Source organism: Rhinolophus sinicus, chromosome 9 (assembly GCF_057876585.1).
Source record: "Rhinolophus sinicus isolate RSI-liver-muscle chromosome 9, RSI-T2T, whole genome shotgun sequence".
Taxonomy (NCBI): Eukaryota; Metazoa; Chordata; class Mammalia; order Chiroptera; family Rhinolophidae; genus Rhinolophus; species Rhinolophus sinicus.
The window spans coordinates 29,897,710-29,912,666 of NC_142509.1; the positions used below are offsets into that span (position 1 = coordinate 29,897,710).

The 14,957-nt window shown below is 50.9% G+C and overlaps 1 protein-coding gene across 3 annotated transcripts in view; it reads left to right on the top strand.

Annotated features, from left to right (window-relative positions):
• Window positions 1–13,433, top strand: part of KSR2 (kinase suppressor of ras 2) — a 354,663-nt gene extending 341,230 nt beyond the window's left edge. For all 3 annotated transcript variants that reach the window (XM_019753947.3, XM_074321394.2, XM_074321397.2), the window contains one exon: window positions 69–13,433. In XM_019753947.3, the coding sequence (XP_019609506.2) occupies window positions 69–75 (7 nt within the window). In that variant the 3' untranslated portion in view covers window positions 76–13,433. The remainder of the gene's footprint in view (window positions 1–68) is intronic.
• The last annotated feature ends 1,524 nt before the right edge of the window (window positions 13,434–14,957 follow it).

Below are 14,957 nucleotides of genomic sequence, written 5' to 3' on the forward strand. Positions count from 1 at the left end.
TCACAAAAGACGGCATTGTCATATCCATGTGACCTCTTGCCACTCTCTCCCTTCTCTCCCCACTCCAGGCTGTGACTGTTGGACAAAGGGACGGCGCCCAGCTGCCTCAGCTCCCAAGCCACCTGTCCCCTGCTCTGTCTTCTGCCAGCTTAGGAGGCCAGAGGTTCACCATCAGAGGGTACCGACCCCAGCTGACCCGGGAGCACTGCACAACTGAGCTCAATGGCTTCCCTGTACCCCAAACCTATGTCGTTTTGCTCAGGCAGGGCTGGGGACCCCTGAGCTGGGACTTAGCGGGACCAGCCAGGGAGACACGGAATTGATCAGGGAGGAACGGGGCAGTGTAGGCTGAATGTGGAGCCCCTGGGCCCTGGAGGTGAGGGCAGGAGGCCGACCTGGGCAGATTCGCGGGACCAGACTGTGTGTCCATGTGTGTCTAGGTGCGTGATGCGTCTGCTCTTAGTACGCTTTGACCAGCAAGAGCCAGGCTGCCCCAGCTCCAGAGAGTTTCCTCGGCTGTCTGGTATCTGTGTAGTGGTTCCAGCTGTGCTCTCTGGGGAGATGGGATGGGATGCAGAGCTGAGCACCAACTCAGGGGAAGCTGTGGGGCGAAGATCTGGGCAGGGGGACTAAGCTGTTTCGTTGTAAACATCTGTTCCCAGAGGCCCAACCCCAGCCTGTCACAGTTTGTGTCAGCTTCCTGTATAGATCTGAAGTGCAGCAACACAGTCTTGCATGTCCTGAGTTCTGGGTTTCTCCGGGCTCCAGCTCCCTACTGCTGCCTTCTTCTCCTGTTCTGGGACAGCGTTGCCCCTTTTGGCCCCACCCCACCCCTGCCGTTTGGAAAGCACAGTGGCTCTCTAGCCAGGATGACTTCTGGGGGCTCCTTACAGCTCACCTGCACCCATGACAGCCCCTGAAGTCTGGGCCCTGAGAACTGGGGCTCTGGGGAGGGGATTCTAGGACATTCTTTTCCCCTCCCTCTGCTTCGGCACTTACACCAGCTAAGACTGTCCACCACAATGACAAATGCGGGTTCCTGGGATACGTGTATGTTGGGTTATATGGTGTACACACAGCATCCTGTTTGCAAAGGATTCCCCCCTCCCCTTCGCCCTTAAAATGTCCTGTTGGGAAGGCAAAGAGGAAGGCTGTTGGTAGAGGTTCTGCATTCTCAACTCCAGCCTGGTGCTGAGGCCCAGAGAGGCTTCCCCATTAGAGGTCTGTTATGTCTGGTCAGTGCCCCTGCCTTCCGCCCCTCGCCCTCACCCCCCATCTGGGCTGGCGGCCCTTCCCCACCTCCTTGGGATCAGGTGTTCCACAGAAAGGATGCTGGAAGCAGGTCGGGCGTGCAGAGTGATGCCGGGAGCCTCTGTCTGACGTTGCTGATGTTCCATACCTAATAAGTGTAGGTCTTACATTCCCAAAGCCCTGGTCCCCATTCATCTGCTTTGGCACCAAAAGGAAGTCTGTCTCCCCACTAGGGCAATAACAGGGCGGCAGGCAGCATGCCCAGGGTCGGCCCACGGCCTCTCTTTACTTCCTAGGCACTGCCCAGGCTTGATTTTTTTTTTCTGGTTGCTACCTTATCCAGACATCTGCCTCCCAGAGAGGGGAACTAAGACTTCAAAAACCCTACCTGAGCTCAGACTCAACATCCAACCAGGTGACGGGAGAGGGGGTCTTCATGTTCTGGGGGCCAACCCTGCTTCCTGACTGGGAAATTGATGAGACTAGTTAGGCTTCCCAAGACCCTGGGCAAGGGAATCCCCTGTGCCTCGCAAAGAACTTTCCCGAATGCCTTCCCTGTGTTCCCACCTGTATGGGACCAGAGACTGAAAGCCCCCATGTGGGCTTCTCCTAAGTCAGTGTTTCTCTTCGGGGGAACTGAGAACTCCATGGCTCTGAATTCATTTGTGTGTCTTGGAGACATTTTACACACATTTGCACAAGCCCCAGCCATTCTGGTGTTGCTGGGGCAGCTCTTGGCAGCAGCTGCCTCCCTGTCCAACAGCCAACCAGAGGACCAACCCCAGGCCTGGGCCTGGCCTCTTCCCAGCGGCCCCCTGAGGGCCTGAAATCCAACCCAGACTCGGGTCCTTGGACTCCAGTCTTTGTCATGGACCTTTGTGCTGGGAGAGGAAACGAGAAAGGGAGAACCAGGCAGGGTGCAGCTTCTCTGAAGCTGAAATGCTCCCCAGAGCTGTGACCCGCTCCCTCTAGCCTCTTATTTCCAGCACTAACTACCATGGTCACGCAGAGCCTTGGAGGGTCTCCAATGGCTGCCTTCTCCATCCATCCAGTAGCACCAGCTTGAGGTTGCGGACAGGGCCTGAGGGACCCAGGGAGAAGCCCTAACCTTCTCTGTGCCTTTGAAGCTTCTCTGCATTGCTGACACGGTTTCCTTGGGCCCATCCCTGGGTCCCACATCACTTGCTCTTGACCTCGCTCTTTGCTACGTCCTTACTTTGTCCCCAGCTTCCGCAGTCGCTGTGGCAGCCAGCCTACACCCGCTTCTAGCCCCTCCCTGCCACCCTCCTGGCTATACCACCCTGAATTGTTTAGAAGCCAGCTTTGCTGTTCAGACATTTCAAACCAGAAAGAACCAAGCCACTGCTTTCTGGGTGGCCGCACCCCTTTATTCACTAGTGAAGTGTTGGGAGGAGGTCACATTCATCAGTCTTTTGCAAAGAAAGGAAAAGGGGGTGTTTGTATTTTTACATCACAGTTTGCCATCCTTGCCTGTGACTCCTATAGAAACAAAGGTGTGTGTGTGGGTGTGGGTGTGGGTGTGTGCGCACGCGCACGTAAACGCGCTCACTTGTCTCATCACAGCCGCGAGCAGGTACCCAGCACCCAGCAGCATGTTGTTTCTGTCTGTGCCTCTCTTTCAGCAAACCCACACATACAGGCTTCCGAGTGCACCAGTCCACAGAGTGAAGATTCACCAGGAAGCCTTACCTTGCCTTCTTTGAAAGGCATGTGGGTTTGCATAGTGGATTCCACCCAACTCTTCCAGGACACAGGGGTTTCACCAAACAGGGACTCTTTTGCAGGGGAAACATTCCCTTGGTCTTCTGTGGGGATGTCCCCACATGTCATCATCCCCAGAGAGAAGCGGAGACTCCCAGTCTCCAGTTAATCCCCTTTTGTCCTGGTTTTCCTTTTACGGGTCAAAGAGAAAAAGAGAAACATCTCGCCTTGCCATGGAGCCCCCCTTCTTTCTCTCCACTTCTATCTGGGATTCTTTGTCCCTGGATGGATCTCTGGGGACTAGACTCCTGTATTCAGGAAACCTGGTTCTGCCACTTTCACACCTCCCATCCCATGTGCACACATCCCACCCCCAACCTCCACACAAACCCAGATTCCCTCACCTCCCGCCATTCTTGTCCCCACCTGCGGCTGGTCACCTAAGAGCACGAAGGAAATGGTAACACTTAGCCCAGGCCCAATCACCACCTTGAGAGATCTAAAGCTGGGACTAGCAAATTATGGCCTGTGGGCCACGTCCAGCGCACCAGCTGGTTTTTACATACTCTAATGGGGGGAAAACCAGAAGAAGAAGAAGGTTTTATGCTATGTGAAAACTCCATGAAAGTCAAATGTCAATGTCAAACAAAATTGTATTGGCACACGGCCACACCCATTCATTTTCATATGGACCGTGCTTTCTTTTGTGCTTCAAGGACCGAGTTGGCTATTTGCTGCAGAGACAGTGCAGCCCATAAAGCTGAAAAGTATGATAGTCTCGCTTTTTACAAAAAACGCTTGTCAATCTCTGATCCAGAGAACTGTCTGATTAAGGAAGAAACCATCTCGCCTGTGACTCCCAGGGAAGGGACAGGAGCCAGCGGTGGGAGTTGTAGGGGCACAGCTCAGTCCCCAGCAAATACCCTGGATAGTTCTAAGCCTCTGTGATGTTAGGGACCATCTCGGCAACCCTCCCCTTTCCTGGCTCGCTTTCCCACATTTGTTCTCAACCTCCAAGCCTTGTATTTATCCTCCCTGCCCTCACCCCTTGCCAGCCTTCACTTCACCCACCCATCCCCCGATGACTGGTCTTGTTCCAGTTATTCCACCACCCAATCCCCTCTGCCCCCCACCACGCGTTAATTGGCAAGCGCTGTCCTAACAAAGTACCACAAAGCCGGTGGCTTAAAACAATAGGAATTGGTTCACCATTCTGAAGACTGGAAGTCTAAAATCAAGGTGTGGTCAGGGCCATACCCCTTCTGATTCCCTCTGTCAGGGAACCCTTCCTTGCCTCCTCTTCTTAACCTGTGGTGGTTTGCTGGCAGTGTTTGGCATTCCTTGGCTTGTCGCTGCATCCCACCAAACTCTGCCTCCATGGTCCCATGACCTGCTCCGTATGGGTTTCTGTCTCTGCGTCTGAACTTCCTTCTTCTTATAAGGACAGCAGGACTATTGGCTCTTATAAGGACACCCACCTTCCTCAAGTTTGATTTCATCTTAACGAATTACAATGTGATGACCTTATTTCCAAATAGGGTCACATTCTGCAGTACTGGGGGTTAAGACTTAACCTGTCATTTTTAGGGGGGACAAGTCAACCCATAACACCCTCTAAGGAGCTTTCTTTTGTGCCTTGATGGGTCACCTTCCATCCATGGCAGACCTCCCTGGGAGCTTGGTCCCCAGAACCCCTGGGCCACAAGGGTCAGGGCATTGCTGTTGCTTTTAATTAAATCTGCTCCTGACTGACACCTCCATCACTGGTAGCCAACAGCTCTGGGCTTCGTGGATGATGGTGGACGGCCTGTCTGTAGTTTGACTGTCACGTGACCATTGAATGCATGTGCTCAGCGCAGTCTGAAGTGGTTGGTGACACGACGTTTGTTTTTAGTTCTACTCTCACTCAGTGGCAGAGGAACAGACCTGTGAGCTGTGTGCTTGCTGTGTCTTTTTTGGCTTTGTGAAGTGAGGAGGTGTCAGAGCAGCCTCAGGTGGACACTCCCCAGCCCCCACCTCACCTCATCCCTCACCTGCAGACACCTGTCAGGGGAATGAGCTCCAGTAGATGTCAGTCTGAGCCCCAGAAGACAGGCCCCCGGTGTCTCAAAGGTCCTCATTCTTCCTGACTCTCTCCGCATCATGCCACAGGGGGCCTCATTCCTGATTCTTAACCCAAATTCCCGACTCCTGTCTTGAGACCCTGCAGCCCATGCCCATTCTCTAGCCAGCTGGGCCAGAGAATTGGTGAACACGTCAGTCCCCGTGACCTCTTCACCTTATCTATGTGCTAGCATCTAGCATAGTGCCTGGCACATAGTAGGTGCTCAGTAAATGTTTGCAGAATGCAGAGAGCAAGGGTTGCTGGGTAAGAGCGAGGTGCTGGCACAAGAGGTCAGACACCCTTCCCTGCAGCCAAAGGGGCTCCACTCCCAGGACCAGGCAGTAGTGGGATTCCCATAGCCAGGCCCTGGGTTGTCGATCTCAAGGGAATTTGCCAGGTTTAATGGATATGACTTATAAAGAGACTCATTGGTCAGGTGTCCCCAGGCATCTGGGCCCTGGGAGGCAGAGTAATGATTCATCTCTTAACAGCCACCGTTCACTGAGCACTTACATGCCAGGCCAACTGAATCCCTGTGACGGGATGGTCCCGGGAGGTAGGTACCATTATTCCCATTTCACAGGCCAAGAAACTATGACAAATAGATGTAAACAGACTATTAACTAGTAGAGGCAACATTTTAAATATGAGTCTTTGGACTCATCTGTTCCCAGGAACCCACCACCATTTTGAGTGGTTTATGCCCGGCTGCCCAGCCTCTGTTAAAGCTCCAGCCTCTGGCGTTATCGGCTGCTAGTAACCAGGAGAGAGGGAGGGAAAACAGGAAGTCATTGAAGGAAGGTGCAGGGGAGGTGGGGACCTGCGTGGGAGTTTGCACGGAAGCTCCCACTTGCACTCCCAGACTGACAGGCTGCCAGCAGCTGCCGGGCTTCCAGGAAACATGCGTGTGTGTTGGCAGAGCTGCTCCTGGCTTCCTCCAGCACCCCTTCTCCAAGCAGCCTGCTCCGTCAGCCTGGCTCTCTCCTTCTCTCTCACTCTTCCTCTCTCACACTGGATATTTCACTGTGGTCTTGTGTCCCAAGAGGCTCGCCAGTGAGTGGTCCTCCCTCCCTGCTCATTGGACTCAGCCCCGTAACTCTTACGAATATGAAGGATTCCTCTCAATGGGGTTGAAATGGTTGCTGTTCCTCTCTTGAGGACTGAGCTGGAGGAAATAGGCTTTGCCTGGAGTTTGCGTGATCCAGGTAACACCCAGTTTAACAAACATGTTCCATAGACCTTTAAATGCCACAGCAGACTCTATGAACGTGTATTATTGGAAGGGTTCTGGGACAAATGTGCATTGGAAATGCTTAGGCAAAACAAGATTAAACTTCTTGGTCGCAGGACTTATCAGAGCTTTTAAGACACTGTTGTGTGGTAAAACCTCTAAAAGGCTGTCAGCCGGCTACTCTTCCCAAGCTTTCCCAGGCTGTTTCAGAATCCCCAGTAAGATCGACCTCTGTGAATTCACCTTGATAGCCTGCGTGGTATCCTGAGAGCAAAGGCCCACTGAATGTACTAGCCCACAGAAAAGAACAGCATTTCCAGGTCACCTTCTAGGAGCTGGAAAAGGTTGATTGGCCCCATCTAGCCCGAAGTCCCCCAGATGCTGGAACTGTGAATGAGGGACCTGGAAGCTAATCGAGATGCATCTGGGCAGAGAGATGAGCCGGGGGTGGCCCCTGGTCACCGGCTGCTCCTGCTTTTCCATTCAAGGCTGAGGAAAAGCTGAGCCCCAGAAAGCTTGAGCCTTGCCCCTGCCACCTCCCATTCCTTGCCCAGGCCTGATGATGGTAGACCCCAGTTCCATGCATGTGGGCAGTGAACAAGGATGCCACAAAGGAAAACTCTAGCTGATCCTATCTTCCAATGGAGGGGTCAAATTTGCTGTGTGCAGGTGACTTCCCCACCATACCATGGCTTGGAGACCCGAGTGGAAATAATAGAAGATGTCATGCCCTTGAGGGGTCAGCTAGGTCTTCACCTGAATTTGTATCTTCAACCAAGTTATTGGGATGAAGATCTAGAAGGATGATGTTGTCCAAGAAGGGGAAATATGTGACATTTCTGCCCCCGCTGCCCCCTCCTGTACTCTTGGCAGACATTGCTAATCAATCACAGCACGCCTTCCTATGACCACAGATGCAGCCGAAGGTCATCCAAGTTGCCACTTGCGACGCACTTGAGTGACCATCTCTGACCTCATGCCTTCCCTCTTTTCCCAGAAGAAGGAACTCAGGCCCAGCGAGGGAGGGTAAACTCTCCCAAGTGAGGACCCTTCTTAGAGGCAGAGGTGGGTTTAGAACAAAGGCCTCAGAAAGTTCCAGAAGTCCAGTCATTTGAAGTTTCGGCTGTAGCTGGTGGACAGTCTCTGACGGCCTTCCAAAGGTTTATGTTCAATCAGGGAACTTGGAAATTGCAGGAAGACCTTGTCCGTAAGACCCTTCCTATGATCCCATTTGGTAATCTGCCTGCTTGGAGAGAGATCGTATATCCTGGAGGGAACAGCTTTCCCTCGCGGCCTGAATGCTCTCCCCCAGCCCCGTGACAATGGAGCTGGAAGGCCCTCGGGACTTTAAGGAGAGGGTATATAAGTGGGGTACTGGGTGGGGGAGCAGCGAGGGCCTTCTTTACTTGAAGTGGTTTATAAAAGTTTCTGTTGTTCCCTCTGGACATCTGTGAAGTTAGGGAATGTTGCACAGAGAGGGGAGGACAGGAACCTGACTCCAAGTTGCTTTTTAGTGTCTTCCTGCCATGCATGGAAGGCTCAAAATTAAGTTTTCACCCAGGTAAAATTCCCTGGGGTCCTACTGGACCACCAGCTCTACTCCTGAGTTCTTGAAACACCTCTAATAACCAGCTTGGTGGCTGAGGGTACTTTCCGTCTGCTGCCTGTTCATTTCCTTTCTCCCCTTATTCTCCACTACCACCACCTCCTGCCAGATAACATCTCCCCGGACCGTGAGCTGAGGAGAAAGTTACACAATAGTAGAGATGAAAAATAGCTGCCATGTATTTAGCTTAAATTAGCTCAGAAGAACGGCTCCCTCCCTCCATTGAGCAGGCAGCAATTGTTTATGCCAAAGTGCTATTTTCATCATGCCTTCTTAGATCTGAAAGTCTAATGATTAAAACCAAATCTTAGTTTTTCTTTTCCACCACATTAAAAAAAAAAAATCTAGATACCAGCTAGGCTAGTTCTTTTAGTTTAAAAATACCCTGACCTCCAGTGCCAGAGTGAGAATTTTGGAAAGACTGGTGCCAGGATAGCAGGAAGAAACACAAGCCCACAGTAGGCAGAAAAGCCTTCGTGGAGAGGTGAGTGGGCTGTTCAAGGTGGGAGAGAGGTCCTTGACTCCTCACACAGATGCTGAAGTCTGGGTCGGTTTGGAATTCTGTGGGCTGATTTCCTAACCAGTCATGTATGCGATGGGTTCTTTATTGAGCATCTACTATATCTGAGACCCTCGGCTTTCAGTGATGAGTGAACCAGAGTCTCCCTCATTGTGAAGCTTAGAGCCCAGTGGAGGAGATAGGCAGGAAGACAGCCAACAGTATATAAATGACAACTCACGTAGGCCTATGGATGGAAAACCAGTGGGAGGGCCAGTAACATGAGAGGCGGGGGCACTACAGTGGAGGGAGCCGTGGGCAAAGGGCTTCCCAAGGAGGTGATCTTTCAGTTGAGATCTGGAAGAAGGGACAATCATTCTAGCAAGGTCTCAGCCTCAGCACTGTTGATGTTTGGGAGCAGCTAATTCTTGTTGTGGGGGACTGTCCTGTGAATTGTGGGGTGTTGAACAGCACCCCTGGCCTCTACCACTAGATCCCTTTCCGACCCCTCTGAGTTGTTACAACCAAAGATGTCTCCAGACATTGCCCAATGTTCCCTGGCGGGTAGAATACCCCCCTATCCCCCAGTTGAGAACCATCATTCTAGGCCAAGGAAGCAGGACCAGGACAGCTTGGGGGCCGAGTAGATGAGCAGAGCGGACAGTGGATGACCTGGGCTGGGGGCTGGGGGCTGGGGGCTGCAGGAAGAGGAGCGTCCAGGCTGAGGAGGGTCTCGAAGGTCTTCTGAGAACAGTGGGAAAGTACTGGGAGGTTTTAAGGAGCACAGTGTCCCCATCTGATTGTCACTGGTTTGAGCCAAAGCACGAGGCCTTGAGCACGCTGTCTCCTGGTCACCTCACTGGGATCCAAGTCCAGCCTCCTGCCTTCTGTAGCCTTTCATCAGAGAAAAAAGGAAATCTCAGAGAAGGAGATGGCAGGGAAAACTCAAGGAGGGGGCTCCTGGAGTAACTATGGCATGCAGATGGGTTTGAAAAGCAGTATTTAGCATCTCCAATGGTTTGAAGGCCGCCTAGGGGAGGAGAATGTTGACTGGTTCTTTATTATTTACATGGACAAGACAAGGTCTGAAACTCCAGCTCACGGGGTAGGAAGTGACCCACAGGCCACCCATCCAAGGCCTCGCTTTCCCTGCTACAGTCGCCCTCATTCCTTCCACAGTAGCCCACTCCATCATCTCACGGTCTTTCTTGGAAAGAAAGCCTCCTTTTGAACTGAAATCTTAAGACTGGCATTAGGCAGTTCCTAGCGCTGCTCTCGGGGACTACTCAGGGCCATCCTTTCTGTCTTCCCCAGGGAGGAGAGTCCCCAGATAGCTGGGACCTCCACACCCTTCCTCCAATCTCTAGTTAATTGTGGAGAAGAGAATTGTAACGGCTGTCTCTGGTGGAAATGAGCAATAACGTGGGTGGTAAGGCCAAGAGGTGGCCTTTGCATCCCGTCCCACTCGGCTAATTTGGGGATGGAGGCTGTGGTGGGTGTAGCCAAGCTCTGTAGTTCCCAGAATCAGATTCCAGGGCTCCAGCAGCCCCAGGATTGGGGAGCAGAGCAATCCAGCATCGCAAAGGACTAGGGCTGGGAAAGTTGTTTTGGGAAGTGGGGTCACTCAGCCAAGCACCTTCCAAGAAGGATGCTGAGTCGCCTGGGGCCCTGCTCCCTGGTGGGTCAACCTCTGTCCACCTCAGCCCGGCTCGGGGGTTGGGGCCGTGGCAGCTTGAGTGTGTCCTGGACAATTAATGCAATGCATTGGTCCTCCAAGAATGCAGCCATTTCCCTGTTTATTTTTCTATCTGTGTTGCTAATACAATTATAATATTAATAATAATTTAAAATGGGTACATATGAACTCATGTAAGTTCAAGTAACTGCTATGTAGCTACAGTGTAGACACCAGGCTACCTAATGTACTTGTCCTACCACACCAAGTCCCCCCACCCGGGCCCACGTGCCCTCCCAATCAGCCTCCTACGGAGTGCTGTGCAACCCCCTGCATACTCTGGGCAGCCAGCTGGGCAGTGCCTGGCTAGACAGGGGCGTTAGGGAGGAGGCACGGTGAGTGTGGGCTGCTTTCTTCCTCCTTTTCAGCAATCTTTGCTGAGGCCCCTGTGCTCCCCACCCCCAGGGAATGCTGTAAATTGTTATTCCTCTCCCCCCTCCCTCCATACACATCCGGACCCTGCTGTTGGGAATACCTCCTCAGAAAGCTCCACGGCTGGGAGCCCAAATGGTGAAGTCAGGCACGATGTCACCCAGCTTCTCGGACCCTCCACTTCCGAGCTGTCCTCCAGTTGGAAGCCTTTGCTCCCCACGAGCTCCTGGATCCATCCCACAAGGCACGGCTTCCGCCCATGGTCCTCCAGTACCACCATAGCTCCTTCTTTTTGGCCCATGGTGGGTTTTAAATGCCTCCCATTAAACAGCTGGAGGGTTCTTTTAAAAAAATGTCCCCATATTTTGAAAGCTCATGTTCCCAGCCACTCTTGCAACACCCTCAGTTGAACCCAGCATCAAGCAACCCTATCCCTGCATTCCCCAAGACTTCATATACTCATTCAGTGAATATTTAGAAAGTGCCTGCTGTGCTTCTGAAAAAAGAGAGGAAAATAGCAGCCCCTCCCTCCAGGGAACCTGAATTCAGCAGAGGACATAGAGAAGTTCTGACGGGGTCCTGAGGCCACAGAGGAGACCTAACCCCAACAAGGGTTCTCCAAGAAGGCTTCTCAGAGGAGGGGACTTCTGAACTTTGACTTGAGATTTGAGAATTGGAGTAGGAGGTAGGGAACAGTGTGCCAGGTAGAAGGAACAGCCCACGTGCAGGCTCAGAGGCAAGATCATAATTTATTAAAAGCCTGCCCCTGGACACTTGACCTTCCCTCCCTATTTTCCTCCAAGCTTGATGCCAAGCCCTGGGAGACTCCATCCCTGAACCAAAGGTGCCCTGGCTCAGACATGGAGACCTTGACTTCTCACCGCCCCTTCCCCCAGCATGCCCTGATCTGTGCTATTGGCCATGGTGTCCTGAGGAAGAAGATGTCCTGGGAGGGTTTTGTGCTTGCTGGAGGCAGGCCAGTCAGGACTCAGGCTGCCTCAGACTCCCTTTGGCCCTGTCGGCGTCCCTGTCTGTCACTGCCTGCCTTCTCACAGCATCTCTGTTCTTTAGTCCTCATCCATCGAGTTCTTCAGTCAGTGGGCGTCACCGCTATGGATGGATTGGCCATCTGCCCTTCTTCCTGAAGCATTTCTTCCTTCTCTTTGATTCTGCTTCACTTTCCTTCTACCTCCTCTGAGACCCGTGTCTCTGCGCTCTCTGAGGCACAAAGATCTGTCTTGCCACCCTCAGTTGTCTCGCCATGGTCTCTTTCCTGGAGATCGAAGACGTGCATGAACATGGAAATTTATTGATGGGAAATTTAAGACCTTACTCTTAAGAGTCTTCAACTAAATAATACAAGTGTGATGGGCAAAATACTAGTTTGTTCCAGAGTGGCCGAAGAAGACCTAGGCATCATAGTGGGCCACAAGCCAAGTCTGCAATACAGCCTAAAGTGTACGAGAGAATGTATCAACCATCTTGGTGGGATGGTGTGTCCCACTGTCCCTATAAATATATGTCAGGGCGTGAAAGATAGGAAATGGTATCTTTGCTGACCATAGGACCCTCAGGGTATGTGTGTGTATTTGCTGTAAATTAGCAGGGCTTGTCTACCTGCTTCCACTCAACTCAACGTGCATTTCTTGAGCCACTCTCTATCATGGATAATGACCTCACAATCAATTTCTCAGTGCCAGCAGTTCCCCCAAAGCAGACCTTGAATTTTCTTGGCTTTGTGCTGCTCGTAGCACTTAGTATATCCCTATCCGTCCGTTGTCGGAGGGAATAAATGAAATTATAAATGTCCATAGCATCCCACAATACCTGGCACACAGTAGATACTCAGTGAGTGTGGTTTCTCTTCCAATAGATCAAGTGAAATGTCCCCAGGAATTCCACCTCTAGGGGTATCTTCCTGGGAAAAAAAAATAGGAGACTACAATAGAGAGATGGTGGGTGTTACCCATTTTCTTAGATACTTGTGCCCTGGTGGACATGGGCGTGGATGCCCGAGTCTCATAGACACCCCTCAGCTAATATAGGGGTCAGCATCCATAGGACAGTCTCAATCTCAGGGAGCTGGGAAGTCTCTGGCCAGACCAGTCCCCTCCAAGGCCCCAAGATGGAGGCCAAGGGAATTCACTGGGGCCAGATGACCTGATCACACCGGCTGAGTGCCCTTGCCCATGGCTGGGCCAGGCTGAGAACATCCCAAACTTGAGCAGTCTAGTCCCACCCTAAGCCTCTCGTTTCTCTCTCCCTGAGCTTTGGTCTTGTACTGGAGTTCACTCCACACACTTACCGCATGGTTCGGTCGGTTGATTTATCTCAAAGTTATGAGCTTAAGAAAACTTGTAACTGTAAAAAGGCTTTCTCTATATGTAAATTATGCTGTTACCTTTTCTATACACAAAGTATATATACCTATAAATACTATACATATATATTATATATATATATATATATATAAAGACTATTACTTGTACAGACCAACATGGACCAATGGCCCATATTGATTTCTCCACGATTGCATCGACTGTCACAGAATGAGTTCATGTAAGAAGTTGGTTTCATGTTTTTCTTTTGGGGCCACTTCTTTCCCTTTCAATCTGTCTATCTCTGTCTCTCTCTCACTCATTGCCAACGTCTCATTGCTGGGAAAGAACAATCGTTTCAGATGCCATCTGAGAAAGGATGGCCAGATGGATGGAGGGTCCATTGTGTATATTTGTACAGAATCATTTATAAAGTTTTCTACACTTCTCAAAAAAGTATTTCTAACTTGGGCTGTTGGGCAGGTAGTGAGCCTCTGTGCCAGCAAGCCTGTTGTTTCTTGTGGTTAGTGCAATGTTTAGTGAGAATCCAATGTCTGAATTATTTATGCCAATAAAGAATTTGAAAATTACTGCATCACAGTGTCACCCAAACAGGTTTGAATTCTGTTGTTGTCTGCTGTGCAGAGGGAATCTTGAGATGTGACATTGGCCAGTGTATCAGTCAGCTATTGCCACAATAATACTGTGTAACAAACCTCCCCAAACTCCATGGCTTACAACAACTAGCATTTATTCTCATGCTCCTGGGTCTGTAGGTCTGGGTTAGGCTTAACGGGGTCTCCTCTTTAGACTTCACGTCGGTTCCAGTCTGCTCCCCATGTCTCCCTATTTCAGGACTCAGGCTGAAAGACAGGCTCCATGGGGCATGCTCTTCCTATGGCAGATGACCAGAACAAAAGAGCCAAGCCAAACTATGCAAACACATTGAAGGTATCTTCTCACATCATAACCAGTAACTTTCCAATGGCCAAAGTAAGTCACATGACCCAGCCTTTCAATGGGAAGAGGCTGTAAACTCCACACAGTGTGAGAAGAGGAGGAAAGTGAATGTTTGCTGAACAGCAATGCAAATTATCATAGCCTAGCTAAGTATTCTTCCATCTGGCCAGCCACAGATGAGTTCTTTCCCTAGGGATGGCTATGGTGTGAATATAAATACACATACATGTAAATATTATTCTGCATATTGAGTACCTGCTGTGTGCCTGACTCAGTACTCAGCATTATCTCATTAATCCCAAGAACCACCCAATTCCATTTGACAGATGAGGAAGCCAGTGCAGACCGATGAAGGGGCCCAACCCCAAGACAATAACCCAAACCTCTTGCTCTTTTGGGTCCACACATGGCACAACAAGCTCGTAAGTACCTTGAATTTCTGAAGTTCCCTTTACAAAGTGCTTTTATGCCACAAAATCTTTTCTGATCTGGAAAATCAGCCTGTGAGGGAGGGACTCCTCAACTCAATCAAAGCAGAAGGAACTGAGACCTGGGGAAAGACGCTGGAGGATAACTGCCTCAAACTCCCAGCGCCCTCCCCGGGGACCATGCTGCAGGGGGTAGAAGATCTGGTGTCATCTGTTCCAGTAAGTTCTTCCCTGCACACACTCCAGGAGCAAGAGCACATTGACAGACCTGGAGTCGAATTCTAGCTCTACCTTGTGCAAGCTGTGTGGTCTCAGGCAAGTCGCTCAGCTTCTCTGAGCCTCCATTTATTTCCTCACCTGTAAAATAGGTCTAATGACTGTATCTGTAGCACCTACTTCCCAGTGTTGTGAGGCTTACATTAATTAACATAAGTAGTTGGGGCAGTGCTGGCCCCACCCCCACCCCTTCCGGGAAGCATTCTTCAGATGTTAATTGCTAGTGTTAATATTTATTACTAGCATGACTGTGGTGTAACTAAAGAGCAAAGTTCACCCTGAGTTTCTGTACCCCACAATGCTCCATCTCGGCTGAGAGTTGACCCAGGCCCCAGCTGGCCTCCAATCGCTCTCTGAGAGTAGCAACTGGTATCTAACACTCTCAGCTTGTCGACTCCTTTCACGAGCATGATTTCTTCCCACTCACCACCATCAAATAGGGTAGGTGGTATGAG